Raw genomic sequence first — 14498 nt, forward strand, 5'->3', positions numbered from 1 at the left:
ATGATTTCATTTCTCATATTTTATTCCGTATTGTAATTGTAATTTATTTTTAGTATAAAAGGGCATAACGCATGATAACGCCGGCCGTGTCCCCCCGCACAGAACATCTTTCCCCGTCGATTTGATTTTAATAGTACCTAATTTATTTTTCGATATTCCAACTGAGTACGCTATCTATTGAGACGCTGTGCTATTAATTTAAGTGTTTCCATATCACATATACTCGTGGGCTATCTATAGTATATTTAATCCATGGCGCTACTTAGAGCGGGACCAGACAGAATTTCCCCTATGATCGTGTTTATTCACATTTCACAGACTTCATAATCTGTGGTAATAGTATGCTATATCATAGATATATTTATGGTGAATATTAATAAATGTTGTATTGTATTTTATTATTTAGACTTGTTGTTTGTGATAAAAAAAAATTATTTTGTATAGATAATTTTGTCATTATTATTTCATTTTACCTTCAAAAATATATATAATCAATCCCATTTATTCCTATTTTCCTAATACATTTTATGTATGCTAAACAATATTTTGCCAACCGACAAAATAACAGCACAGATCTGTGATAACAGCTCTCCACCTTATCAGCTTCACTCATAACAAAATAAATTATATGAGTTAGTTATCTAGTGTAAAGTATAGAAGTCGGGTTGCGCGGGTCAGAACTCAGAGCGCGAGTCAGAGTGTTTACTGTTTACTATATAGTACTATCAGGTTTCACTTATTCTACTATCGTTGATCACGACTAATATACAATGTACATGCTATTTGTAATTGTAACTTAAATTATATGCATATATAGTTATTTATTTAGTGAATTCCTAATTCTCAGTAAATAATATTAGTATTTAATCATTTTAATTTTAAAATAATACGCATAATATTGTTCACTAAATAACACGACAAATAAATATTAATTTTGAATAACCATTTCGGTGTATTTTTGAACAGTTTTCTTTACCAAATTAAAAACAATTTGTTATATTAATTTCTATTATATTACCTCTTTGATAAACACACAAATAAAAATATGGAGTTGAATCCTATGCAAGTCGCCTTAAACACCGTTAGGACATTAAGATTGGAACTAATGCAACTTATTATTGAAATTGGTGAAGGAGTTAAAGATGATGGTTCACAAACAGATTTAAAAGATAATCGTTATATGTATTCTATGAATGAAATGATTGGAAGACTTGGACTTCATATGAGGTTTAGTTTGATTCATAGTACATTTTATTAAATTTTAAAATTAAATTTAACTTATTTTAATGGTGTATGTACTTTTTAATTTTTAGGGATCTTGAGCAAGTGGTTGGGTCCTTATCTAGTCCTCCAGGTGCTATGTTATTATATAACACATCATTTTTAACGCAAGAGAGCACATCCGATAGACAGGCATTGTACACTCCTCTGGTTTCTTCTCATAAATGGCTTGACAAAGTATTACAAATTATAGTTTAATGTATTTTAATTAAACATTTATAATTTTATGTTTAACTAATTAAGTTATATGATTTAAGGTACATAAATTCAGTTCAAATGCTGTACAAATTTTAAGTCATAATTCATTAAAAAAATCCTATTACAATTCCAGTTCGAATAAGAAGAAACGCCAACAGTCTAGTTTGCATAATATATCACCACAGTAAATATCTATATACATTTTAATGATATTTAATAATTAATGTTTAATTAATTAATTAGTTATCTTATAAATATTTTTTAGAGCTGTTGATGTACTATTAACTAATATTGATAGGATGTTTCCTGATATGAGTATTACAATAACAAGGCCCTGTGCATCAAATGTTGTTCTACTGGTAATTTTCTTTCAATATTTATTTTCTACTTCACAACTTGAGTAAAACAAAAAATTTTATTATAATTATTGAAAATATTATGGGGAAAATACAACTTAGTATTTAAACTTATATTTTAATTTTTCGAAGTTTGTACTTTAAGGTACCTGCATCTTAGTGTTAAATTCAGTTTTAGTGATTGTTATTTTTTTTTTTTACACGGTAAGTTATTAAAAAAAAAAAAAAAATTTGTTGTTACCCTAATAAAAATGTATAAACCCAATTTTTGAATTTTATATTATGTCATATTATGTTTAAGTAATAAAAAATCAATATAAAAAGTTGGGGACAAATTAATAACAATTATCTCCTATTGTGAAACTTATAAAAATTAATGTTAAGTAGGTATGTTTATTTTTATTTTGTGATTATCAAACTTAATATTATTTAAATTTTTTTGACATTATATAACAATAATGATTTACAATGATTGGGCAAACCGCAAATATAAAAGTAATATTAATGTTTAGATATTGATTACAAATAATATAAGTAACCTAACTTAATAAGTAAGTACTATTGCTTAAAATATTGAATTTTTTTATTAATACCACTGTGGTTTTTCATAATACAATTTTCAAAGTATTAAAGAGCTACAATTTTTTCAATTACTTTAATTTAATGTATTTAAAAACATTAATTTTGAAAATAAAATAAAAAAACAAGCATGGATACTAAATTGCATTTATTCCACATTAAGTGTTGATTAAATAAATAATATCTAAAAACAATTTTGAAGATAAATAAATTATATGCAATATTTTCTTATTAAAAGTACTTTTCTCGAAAGGTAAAATGTATTAACTATTAAAATTAATTAAAACTTTGTTTATATTTACTATTTAGGTTGGCTTAGGTAGAGTTTTACAAGCTATTATATCATTTAAAGGAGTTATGATTGAATGGGTTATTGTTAAAGGATTCAATGAGCCTATTAACCCTAATAGTTTACAACAAGAGCTTTGGCAAGAATCAAGATATCATGTTTTTCGTAAGATAACTGATCATGCTAATGCAGCTATGTTACATTTTTCTTCACCAACATTGCCAGATCTTTCAGTTCGGTCATTCATGGTAGTTTTAGATAAAAAATTTTGGTTTATAAATATTAAAAATATCAAAATAATTATTAATATCTTTTTTGTTTATTTGTTTATAGACTTGGCTCAACAGTTATTTGATATTATTCAATTCAGTATGTAAAGCGTGTGGAAATCGATTGCTTAATGCATACCCGCCAACTTGGAGAGATCTTAGATCATTAGATACATACCATTATGAATGTAAACCATAATATTATATATTTAAAATAATCATTCAAAACATTTTTTAATTTATTTCATAGCTTAAGAATAGTATTAATTTAAAATTTTACCTTTATTAAGTTAAAATAAATTAAATATATATGATAAAATATAATATTTAATATGAATATATTAACTATTTTATAAACATATTTATGATTAAATATTTTTTTCTTCTTTTTGCAATTCAGCATTAAATAAAATCGCTTAATACACTTTGTAAATGATCTAATCATTGATTTTTTTCATGGCTCATTGCACTAGGTTTTTATTTTATTATGTCTATACTCTATATAGTTCTTAAATATTGGATGTTAAATCAAATTTTATTGAAATATTTTCTTATAGTTTTCGTATTGCATGTAACTGATACTAGAATCATTTTATCTTGGCCAGTTGGCCAAACCCAGTTCATGCGATTGATGGTATTTAAAGTGAAAATGGCTTACCAAAATAAAACTAGTTTATAATAAATTGATATACAATAAAATTATTATTGTGCAATGTATTATATTTAAATACCTATACAAATTGTAACGATTATTTACATGTTGCATTTAATATTTTTTACTACACAAAAGCTGGCCAAAAAGAAAATAGAACGAGCATTTTTGAGTGACCCTTTTAATCCCAGACTGACCATGTAAACTGAGAAGATCTATATTTTATTTTGTGAGGTGTACTTCAGTTATAACTACCATAATTTAGAGGCCAATTGGTTTCCAACGGAAAACCCAATTTTATTTTTGCCAGGACATTGACACAAAGGGGTTAGGGTATTCTAACTTCTCTTACAACTTAGAAAGTGTATAAATGTATTTATTAAATAATATGTAATTAGTATAATAAGCTCCCTTCCATATTAAATTCCTGTCTACAGCCATTTGGTTTTTGTACTTGGAAATATTTTAATTTTATTTTTGTTAATTAAATTAACTTTACTTCTATAAATTACATTCTATGTGTATTAATACGGATAGATAAATGAGTAACAACACACGAGAAAAAAATCTCACATTTGTGACACCTCTTGATTATTAAAAGTTTTCAAGTTGTGGCACCAGTTTCATTGAGTTGTTTAGTTGGGTAATGGGTTACCATAATGAGTGAGAGATGCTAACTAAATGATTGGGATTATCTCGCAGTTTGGCATGAAAACTTTTTTAGTAGAGAGCAGCAGTGGTTAAGCAAAGATAGGTGTTTTAAAAAGCTTATTTGGTTGCTTTGTTTGAATTTTTAGCAAAGTCCTAGATGACAATGCTATACCCTCGATCTGGTTGAGGTTTTTAAAGAATATTTTTGATAGGTAAGGTTAGGTTAGAGTGAAGGATGGAATTTAGTTTCTTACTCTTATCTTTGAGATGAAGTGACCGCACCTGTCGAGTGAAGACTCAAGTCTTAGAACTACATAGTTTGTATTTATTTAAGCATCATTATATTTGTTTTTATTAACATATATGATATTAATATAGGTAGTTTTTAATTATAATAGAACTATTTATATTATTATTTATCAATTATATTAGTTTTATAAAACAACAAATAATAGGTAAAAATGTGTTTAATAATGTAATTCATTATTAAAATTAATATACCAAAGTTATACTTTTATTTGTTCTTATGTTGAAGAAAGATAGGTAAGCATCTAACATTGAAAATTCTGTTCCAGAGTGATTTTTCTGCTCTTTAGCTGATTGCTGTAAATGATAAACCTTCAATATTTTGAGCGTGCACTCCACTAATCAGATCAACAAAATTATACATAAGATTTACCTGCATATTATGTCAAAATAACACTAAATCACTTAATAGTACAACACCCGATAAATACTTTTTATGATTCCTATGTTACCAAAATTATGATTTTTAAAATATTTTTGGCATTTAAAACTTGTTCTTTGGTTTGTAAACCTTAAAATTACTTTAAGATTGTATTTTAAAAATATTTAAATTGATACTATAATAATATAAAAAAAAACTTATGATAAGTGATGATCATCTACTTGCATTTTATTGGAATAATATAATATAATATTAAATTTCAGAAAAGAGAGAATTACACTCTTACAAGTATAAAACAAATAGTAAGGGTTTTGCAATGAAGGTAATAATATTATGTAAGTATTTGTAACATTAGTACAATGTAGGTACTATATAGGTATTTTTAATTTTAAATAATTAATAATTATTTCCATATTTATGATTATTTTATTAATTTTAGTTGTTTCTTATCTAGACAATCGTGGCTAAATAATAATAATAATAATAATGTTATTTAGCCATGTAGGCACTAATTCTATATTATTTCCATTGTCTTATTTTATTTTTTATTATAAAAGCTACCAATATAAAATTGACATAAAATAACAGTTACAAGTCTTATTTTATATCCGTCAAAAAACAACATCAAATCACAGAATAATTAGTTACTTATTATTTAGCAATTTAGCTACCTATTCAATGCAGCAATGTTGAATGGCGCTGTTATCACTTATCATTCATACTTGTACCACAGAATATTCAGTCTGTGGCTCTGTGCTTGTACTTTTATTTATATTATTTGTAGCTAATACCTATTATTGTAATATACACAGCTTAGATATTTTATCAAGCCGAGGTAACATACGATTCACGGATCACAGTTCTTGACAGTTGATAGTAAATACTAAATAGTAATAAATAATAATAATATACATGACAAAATATACATTGTCATGATAGTATGAACATAAATTACGAAGTATACCTAATCATATGAAGTATAAGTTTTGATATTTTAATCTCAATTTTATTTTCATATGTTTGACGGCTAATGCTTACTTGTTAATTATGTTTCTAAAAAGTGTTTCTTTAAATTAATCTTTAAAGTAAATTAATAATACCAACTCAATTTGACAACTTCAGTGTGGCCCACTAACTATATATACGTTCTGTGTAAGTTCTATTGTTCATTAAAAGTATTTTGTATCTAACAACCTAATATTGGTTGTAAATTGTAATATATTAATTTTTGTTCAATCGTTTTTATATTCCATTGAATTACCTTCTTTAATTCTACGTATTGTTAAACAGCCATTTTCATCTTTGTGCATTGTACATTTGTAATTTAAAACATTTCTAATCCTTAGGGCATTCAGTTATTTTTCAAATTTGATTTTTAGTCATGTATTAATTAACTATTTATAGTTATGTTAACAGACAGCTATAATTAGTCTGTGTTATATTTTAATTAATAAATTATTATTATAATTTTATTTTAATATAGTTTAGGAAGATAAATACTAATTCAAAATGATACGAGTTGAAGAAAGTCGTATAAAATCATATCTAACTATGGTAAGTCTTAAAATAAAGTTTTAATTACAATGATATATTATAGTGTTTCTTTAATATTTAGAAATATTTATTCTCTATTTGTTATATTACACTCACTTATAATGTTATGATAAAAAATGTCATATATTATGCTCATTATCTTACACAGAGGATAGGCCCTGGCCCACTCTGCAAGCCGTATTGTTCTTGTTATATGTATTGCGACCTGATAAATTTTATCATGAAACTTTATTAATAAAATTACAAATTACAATTTTCAATAATAATAATTAATTACATACATTGAAAAATTGAAATCTGAATTGATAAAATATTTAGTATATCTTTAAGGATCTTATTTTTATAATTTTATTGCCTACCTTTTGTTATACAAATAATATTAACAATTATTTGTTAATTATCAGTTACTATTTAAAGTTCTAAACAAAAGTTTAGAAAACTTATATCTCCATTGTGTCCATCCGTACGTCACAATTTTTTATGTTAAGTTATTTGTTAATAGTCTGAAGACTGATTACTGTACATAATTATGATTGCTTACATTGGGATTTTCTAACGGCGCTATTCAAAGTAAATTTATACCTACCATTATATAAAAATATCCACATTTGAGTATTTGAAATAGATTCATACTAAGTAATATTAAATAATTGGTACCAAAATATCTAAGTTATCACATTATTTTTAATGTGTGTGTGTAATTATGAGTTATTGTGTTGTATTAAAATACCTACATTTTAAAGTATACTCATAGTGTGAGGTTTATCATTTCTATTAAGTACTCTTTTTCTAAAAGGAAAAATGTAAAAATTAAGAGGACACTACACAACTATTTGTTGTCTCCATCTTACAAGTAGTTACCTACATTGCAAATTTACGCTCAGAAAATCATGTTTAGCTCCGTTAGTTTAAAAATTAGAGTAAATTGGCCTATTATGAAACTTAGTGTTAAGAACATTATCTGTGTTTGTATGTGGGTTTTTTTTTAAGGTAGTGCAATTTTGTTACAAGTTATGCATGTATAAAAAAGCGTAAATTAAAAATGCTCTTAACTCACTTAAAAACTAAATATTGTAAAATATCTTCATACAAATATATATAATATTCTTACCATCAAGTTTCATAATATTTCAATTTACTCTAATTTTTAAACTAATAGAATTAAACACCATCTGCTAAGTGTAAATTTGTTATGTTATGCACTTGTTAAATGGAGACAAAAAATATGTGTGTAGCATTGTCTTAAGAAGTTATATTAAAAAAACATATATGTAACTATTGAACAATTGACCACTGCTAAAGGTGGCATTTTGTTAAATTTAAAAACTTCTTATAAATTGTAATCTTTAACAAAAAAAAAACTGTTATTTCATCAAATTGAAGGGACTTAGAGATATACATCTTTGTGAAAGTGTATAGAATAGACTTTATTTAGAACCATACTTAATGTTAAGAGAATTCGATACGATGATATTCTGTCTGGTTAACACTTGCACAGTTTAAGATTTTAGACTTGTTCTTTGCCAAACATACCAATTAATAGAGTGAAGTGATCAGAATTCTAAAAATATATTTAGATTTTTCGGTAAGTCTATTTGAGATCAACTTTTCTATATTTTTGATTTTTTGATTTTAATTTCTATAGAAACTGAAGTATAACAATTTTTTTATATAACATTTTTAGTTGTTTGGGAGATAACATTAAAAATGTGGCAGTCACCTTCTAGTAGCCTTAATAAATTCAAACAAAAAATTGCAGTATCAAATCCCCTTAATATAAAACAATAAAAATAGTTGTTATTTATAATATATTTAACCATATTATTTTATAAATAAGAAATATATTACAACAGGTCGATATATTATAAAAATACTTTAAAATATAGAATTTAATATAATTCTATAATTTTATATTATTTTAAACATATACCTAATACTTTATCTTTATTTTATTTCAGTATAAATTTCCTGAAAATACAAAAAAAGAAATTATAAAAACATTAAATTATTATCATGGACTCATTTGTAATTTTGAGACATTTTGTAAGTTATTTTTATGATATTTGTTTTTTTTTGTACTTAATTCTTAATTGAGGTGAGTCTAACTGTTTAAAGTTCTTTTAATCCAACTGAACTTCTAAAGTTTTTAATTTGAATCTAGTTTTTAAAATATTTAACCAAACTCAGACAAAAAGTTTGAAATTTAATAACTAATTTTAATTCAAAAAAAATGTATGGATTCTAAAAAAAAAAATTGGAATACATCATAGTTTTGACATAAAAACTAAAATTTTTGATTTCTAATTTAATTCAAAACTTTTTTTCAAATTCAGTTTGGTATTAAACAAAAAATATTTGATTTAGGTTTGGTTTGATGTAGAACATATCATTCTGATCTACATTAAATTAATAGGTTCAGTTTGTGACCATATTTTTGAATTTTTGAGTTCGACCCCCTAACTCTTACATATGAATTTCAAAGTATTAAATTATAATAAAATATATTTCTTATTTTTTTTTACAGTGTTTTCAAATAGAATTGAAAAGAAACTAGTTAATTTAAGTGGTACTGTTCCTGTTACATTTAAAGGTAACTGCCAACTTATTTTAATTTATAATTTTTTAATTGTAATATTGCTATAAAAATAATTAAATATCTTATTTCACTTTTAAAGGCACCACTTATCACATTCCAATTTGTATCTGGCTAATGGATACACATCCAAATAATGCACCAATCTGTTATGTAAAACCTACATTGGATATGCGAATTAAAATGTCAATGTATGTTGATCATAACGGTAAAATTTATTTGCCATATTTACACAATTGGACTCCGGTAATTACATTAAATTATGATTACATTTAATTTGTGCCAATTTTAAATTATACGTGGTATACCATTTTAGACTACGTCCAACCTTCTTGATTTAATCGGAACAATGACAGCAACTTTTTCAGAAACACCACCTGTATATTCAGTTATAAGAACTGAACAACCTGTAAACCCTGGTTATCCTACTCAAATGCGTAAGTGTAATTTATAGAATGTTGGTTACCTATTAGTATGATTATGATATTTATGACCTTGAAAACACTAAAAAAATGTATGCAAATATGTTCAATAAATATCAAATTATATCATTAAAAAAAAAATCAAATGTTCATCATTTTAATCACAATGTTCACAAATATTGTTTTGTAATATATACTTTAATTATCTTTGTTATATTTTAATAATTGTTGAGCTATCATAGTTACACTAGAAGCTAATAAAAATAAAAATTAAGTCAAATGTTATATTTTAAAATTTCATCATTAAGTATAAATATATACTCAGTTATTATTAAAAAAAATTATCGTCAAAAAATACTAATATGAAGAAAATATAAACTTGCACTTTCAATTTGTTAGGTAATATAAATTATTTTCAGATAAAATCATTAATAAACATATATGTAGTGACAATAATGTTTTTAAAAACTACGCATTTTACATTGTTTAAATTTGCTTTAAAACCAACAATGCCTACTTAGCTACCTATGGGTGTATATAATATAATATTAATCAGTTTTTAGTTTTAGTTTTTCTAATTTAAATAGGTACTTATAATAAGTACCTACATGCTTTCATAATTATTTTATGGATACACAATTTATTTATCAGCCAAATATCTTATAAATTTTCAAAGAAGTATAAGCTTGTTGAATTTTTTTATATTATTGGGCTTGAAATAGTTCAGTGTTTTGTTTAACCATGTAATTTATTATTTTTTTAAATTGAAGACTTCAAAAACTTTATAACTTAAAAAGGAAACAGGAAAAATAATTTAATTTTGTCTGGTTATAAAACCTAAGTATATAAATATTATGAACAACTAAAAATAATAGGATATATGCAATTTTTAATTGACTATACCTCATTTACATTTAAAAGGAAACTCGGTAATTGACTTGTGCACAGTGGTGTGGCTTAACTACACGGCCAATCAAGTGTTGTCTGACCACCGCCCGACTAAAATTGGTCACTGCCAAAGTCTTTACTTAATGTGAATAGAGTATAGTTTTATTAATTATTATTGATTTGTTATGTATTTAAATTTAGCATATGGTGGCACTGGTTCAAATGTGATGTTACCATATTCTTCAATACCAACATCATCTACTGCTACTTCAAATCCTACTACTGCGTACCATGGAAGTTCTAATACTCCTTATCCTTTATATAATAATCAATTTCCAACACCTTCTCCTTATCCAACAGGTTCTGCTAGTACATCAAATTTTCCTCCATATACTCCACCATATACAACTCAAAATTCTTCTCAAAACTGTCCATATCCTCAGCAACCTGCACCAATAAGACCAGAGTATCCTCCTTACCCATCAGCTACTAGTAATTTGCCTAATCCTTCTACAGGGGTAAGATTATTTTTTTTATTTTTTATTTAAATTTATTTATTTTTTTGGAATGAACCTCTAAGTATAAATAAAGGAAAAATCTTAAAATAATGGTTATTTGTAATGTTTTTAATTATATAAAAATAATAATTATTTATTACCTATAACTTCTCTATAGCATTATTCATATGTCAATCAAAAAATGCTTTATTAGATGATTATCAATATGTAAATAAAAATAGTCAGACGATTAAATACAAAATACAATTTTTATTGTATCTATTGTGTAAAGTAAACTGTAAAACCTCTTTAAAGTGGACACTTACAAAGAATTTAAACTCTAAAATTTTGAGCAATTTTAAATGATCCTGTATGCTGTATACAATATTTGTTTGTATAATGTGTATATTGGGTTATTCTATTTATTTAAATTAAAGTAAAATTTTATGATATATTTTTACTATTTTTGGAAATATCTTTTAATTTTTTATTATTATTCATTTTACATAAATTTATAGCACTGTTGTTTCCATAGTAGTATTTCCTTCTACACAACCTATATTTTAAAAATTCATCATTTTGAATAATTGTATTTATAAAATAAGACAATAATTAACACAAGTTAATTTTTATTATAAAATATTTAACATTAATTATATTGTAAAGAAACATAAAAATAAATTCAATTTTATTATATAGTTTTTTCCCTTAATGTGTAATAGATTTGAAAATAAGTATCTATTTGTATTATCTACGACCATTGTTAAGAGTGGCTCCACCTTTTAGAAGTTTCTATTTGTAGAGATTTCACTGCTTATGTATATTTTAATGCAATGTCTACTAATATACTGTGTTGTATAGCATAGTTAATGTTGATTTTAAGATTTTTTTCCTCTACACTTATTTTGCTTATACATTCATTACTTTAGTACCTCACAATAAATAATTATTACTTTTCATACATTTGTTACAACCCCTAGTTAAATGATGGTGGTACGATAACAGAAGAACATATCAAAGCTTCTTTGTTATCTGCTATTGAAGATAAAGTACGGAGACGCTTTAATGAACAAATGGCCCAGAATAAAGCCGAATTAGATATATTGCAACATTCTCAACGAGAACTATCACTCGGAAAAAATAAATTAGACTCCATTCTGACTAGTCTCAATAAAGAAAAGGTAAATAGAAATATTCATCTGACTAAAATTGTCCGGTGTTGTGTTAATTTTTAATTTGCTAATTCATTAAAATATATTTTTTTAGTCTGAACTAGAACAAAACATTCAAGTATTGCGTGATAAAGAATTAGAACTTGAAATGGCTATTTCCAAGTTATCTAAAGAAGATAATATTGATATTGACGATGCTGTAACAACAACTGCACCTCTTTATAAACAGTAAATAAATACACATTTGTATTCTGAGATGAACTACTAATTATTTTATGTTAATTAGAATATTGAATTCATTTGCTGAAGAAGCTGCAACTGAAGATGCAATCTATTATATGGGAGAAGCCTTAAGAAGAGGTGTGATTGATCTAGAAGTATTTCTGAAACAAGTTCGTTCACTCTCCCGTAAACAGTTTATGTTACGGGCTTTGATGCAACGATGCAGGCATAAAGCTGGTCTAGTGGCTTAATATTAATAAATTTTACTAACAAGATGAAAGATAACATTTAAAACATATTAAGATATTTAATTTCTACAGATAAGTAAATTAGGGTAAAACATCATTTGTGATATACATGTATATAATATTATATTATAATATGTCCTATTACTTTTGTTATCTGTTTTGTAACAGTATATTTACTTCTGTTAACTGTTACAATAGAGATCAATAATATGCCAATTTTTATTAGTATCATATTACATTTTATCAACCAAATACTTTTATTTTAATACATCTTAAATATTTTATTACTGTACAAATTATTACATGAGATTAAGTGAATTGATATTTCAATTATTTTGTCTCTAAAATACATTATTTTTTTTCCAATTTAAATCCTTTATTACTTTTTCTTGATACTTTAATATTATTAATTTTATATTTTATCATGATATTTTGTTGCAAGTTAAAAAAATAATTCTTCATATTACGATACTAAATTAAAAATATAAATATAATTTTATTGAAATTATTATAATTAAAATCTGTATTTAGTTATAAATAATTATTATTAATAAGTTGTATAGGTCATATCCACAAAATCATTTCATTTTAAAATTGATTTAGATGTATTCCATTAAATATCCACTTATATCGTTTTTAGTTCTTGTATAAACATTTAAATGTATTAATGTTTTCTAAAAAAAAAAAAAAAATAGTTGAATTATTATAAAGGAATACACTTTTATAGCCAAAGATATGTGATACCTTATTTTATTTACAAACAAAAATATGGGCATATGTGAATATGACCTGAAGAAATTATTAGTTGTATTAAATTTTTAACACTTATTTTAGAGATATGTTAACCAAGTGATTTTATATAAGCATTGTATATTCATAAAGACTTAAGTATCTAAGGAATGATGCTACTTATCTCATATTTGACCCATTATATTTTTAGTTTGATTCATGCCGTTGAATTTGTAAAATATAACCTATCGTTGAAATATCTTTATATTATTATGCTTTAATATAACTTAATCAATTATGTATAATATACAATTTTTTATCTTTTTTTAAATCCTAGCTCTCAATTCTAACCGCCAGCACTATATATCACTTTATAATCTAAAAAAAAAAACTGAATTTGTGTACTTAATTGTTATGAAGACCTAGTACTATCCACCATCCTAAGATACTTGCTTTTACAAAAATTAACTGGACTAACAGGTCATGCCCAATTTATGATTTGTTCAGGCTAAAAGTTGTTTTTTTATGATTAAAATATTAATAGATAAATTGATCAATATTTGCAACTAAAAAATTTATGGTTGATTTATTAAATGCTAATTTTTTTTACTATCTGTGTCATGACTTAAAATGTTGACACCACACCACTAATACTATGGATTATACTTATTTCTTATTTTTAAATGCTTATTAGGTACTTAGTATATTTCCAAAATATTTAAAATATTAAAATAAGTATTCTGTCATTAGAATTGTATTACTGCGGGAAACACATAATTTGTAATTTTTCATCATAAATGCATTCATAGTGCTTTTATTTTTTGAGTACATAAAAACAATACCATTTCATCAATATATGTTTTTTTTTTTCATTTATTCACTAGAAATTATTGATTATCAATATAAAATTTAAAAAAAGTTATGACAGAGGAAGAACTTTTCCGTGTGAGTGAACAATATTGGTAAATAATGTAATCGTAAATTTATCCTGCCGTAACCATTGTACTTTGATATATTTTCATTAATATGAAACAACCATTGTTGATATTGACAGATACTTCAATTCTAAATATATTTAATTCAAAGTATTTAAATATAGAGCAAAAACCAGAACAAGACTATGTATTACAAACATATTTATGAAGAGATCCATAACGTGTTTTACTTTGCTTCATTATTAATCAAAGATTTTTTTTATCTTAAATAATGT

The 14498-nt window shown here is 24.4% G+C and overlaps 2 protein-coding genes across 2 annotated transcripts; both read left to right on the forward strand.

Moving 5' to 3' along the window:
* Window positions 1-670: 670 nt before the first annotated feature.
* On the forward strand, window positions 671-3689 carry LOC107161892 (mediator of RNA polymerase II transcription subunit 27-like). The gene is made up of 6 exons (XM_015508489.2): window positions 671-1227; window positions 1314-1458; window positions 1539-1663; window positions 1745-1838; window positions 2724-2951; window positions 3037-3689. Exons 1-6 carry the CDS (start codon window positions 1046-1048, stop codon window positions 3169-3171), a joined length of 909 nt encoding a protein of 302 aa, XP_015363975.2. The 5' UTR covers window positions 671-1045; the 3' UTR covers window positions 3172-3689.
* A 2001-nt stretch (window positions 3690-5690) lies between these two features.
* On the forward strand, window positions 5691-13619 carry TSG101 (tumor susceptibility gene 101). The gene is made up of 10 exons (XM_015508477.2): window positions 5691-6115; window positions 6447-6517; window positions 8476-8560; window positions 9042-9107; window positions 9193-9356; window positions 9427-9547; window positions 10622-10938; window positions 11898-12098; window positions 12184-12317; window positions 12376-13619. Exons 2-10 carry the CDS (start codon window positions 6473-6475, stop codon window positions 12560-12562), a joined length of 1320 nt encoding a protein of 439 aa, XP_015363963.1. The 5' UTR covers window positions 5691-6115; window positions 6447-6472; the 3' UTR covers window positions 12563-13619.
* The last annotated feature ends 879 nt before the right edge of the window (window positions 13620-14498 follow it).

Source organism: Diuraphis noxia, unplaced genomic scaffold (assembly GCF_037042655.1).
Source record: "Diuraphis noxia isolate RWA-SAM2 unplaced genomic scaffold, SU_Dnox_SAM2 contig0002, whole genome shotgun sequence".
In the NCBI taxonomy this organism is placed as follows: Eukaryota; Metazoa; Arthropoda; class Insecta; order Hemiptera; family Aphididae; genus Diuraphis; species Diuraphis noxia.

Excerpts from the sequence above, each read along its gene's own strand:
- LOC107161892 (XM_015508489.2), top strand. The coding sequence starts at position 1,046 with ATGGAGTTGAATCCTATGCAAGTCGCCTTAAACACCGTTAGGACATTA. Across the intron at positions 1,664-1,744 it reads TTGCATAATATATCACCACA|AGCTGTTGATGTACTATTAA; the intron begins GTAAATATCTAT and ends AATATTTTTTAG. Across the intron at positions 2,952-3,036 it reads TTTCAGTTCGGTCATTCATG|ACTTGGCTCAACAGTTATTT; the intron begins GTAGTTTTAGAT and ends ATTTGTTTATAG.
- TSG101 (XM_015508477.2), top strand. The coding sequence starts at position 6,473 with ATGATACGAGTTGAAGAAAGTCGTATAAAATCATATCTAACTATG. Across the intron at positions 6,518-8,475 it reads TAAAATCATATCTAACTATG|TATAAATTTCCTGAAAATAC; the intron begins GTAAGTCTTAAA and ends ATTTTATTTCAG. Across the intron at positions 9,108-9,192 it reads TGTTCCTGTTACATTTAAAG|GCACCACTTATCACATTCCA; the intron begins GTAACTGCCAAC and ends TCACTTTTAAAG.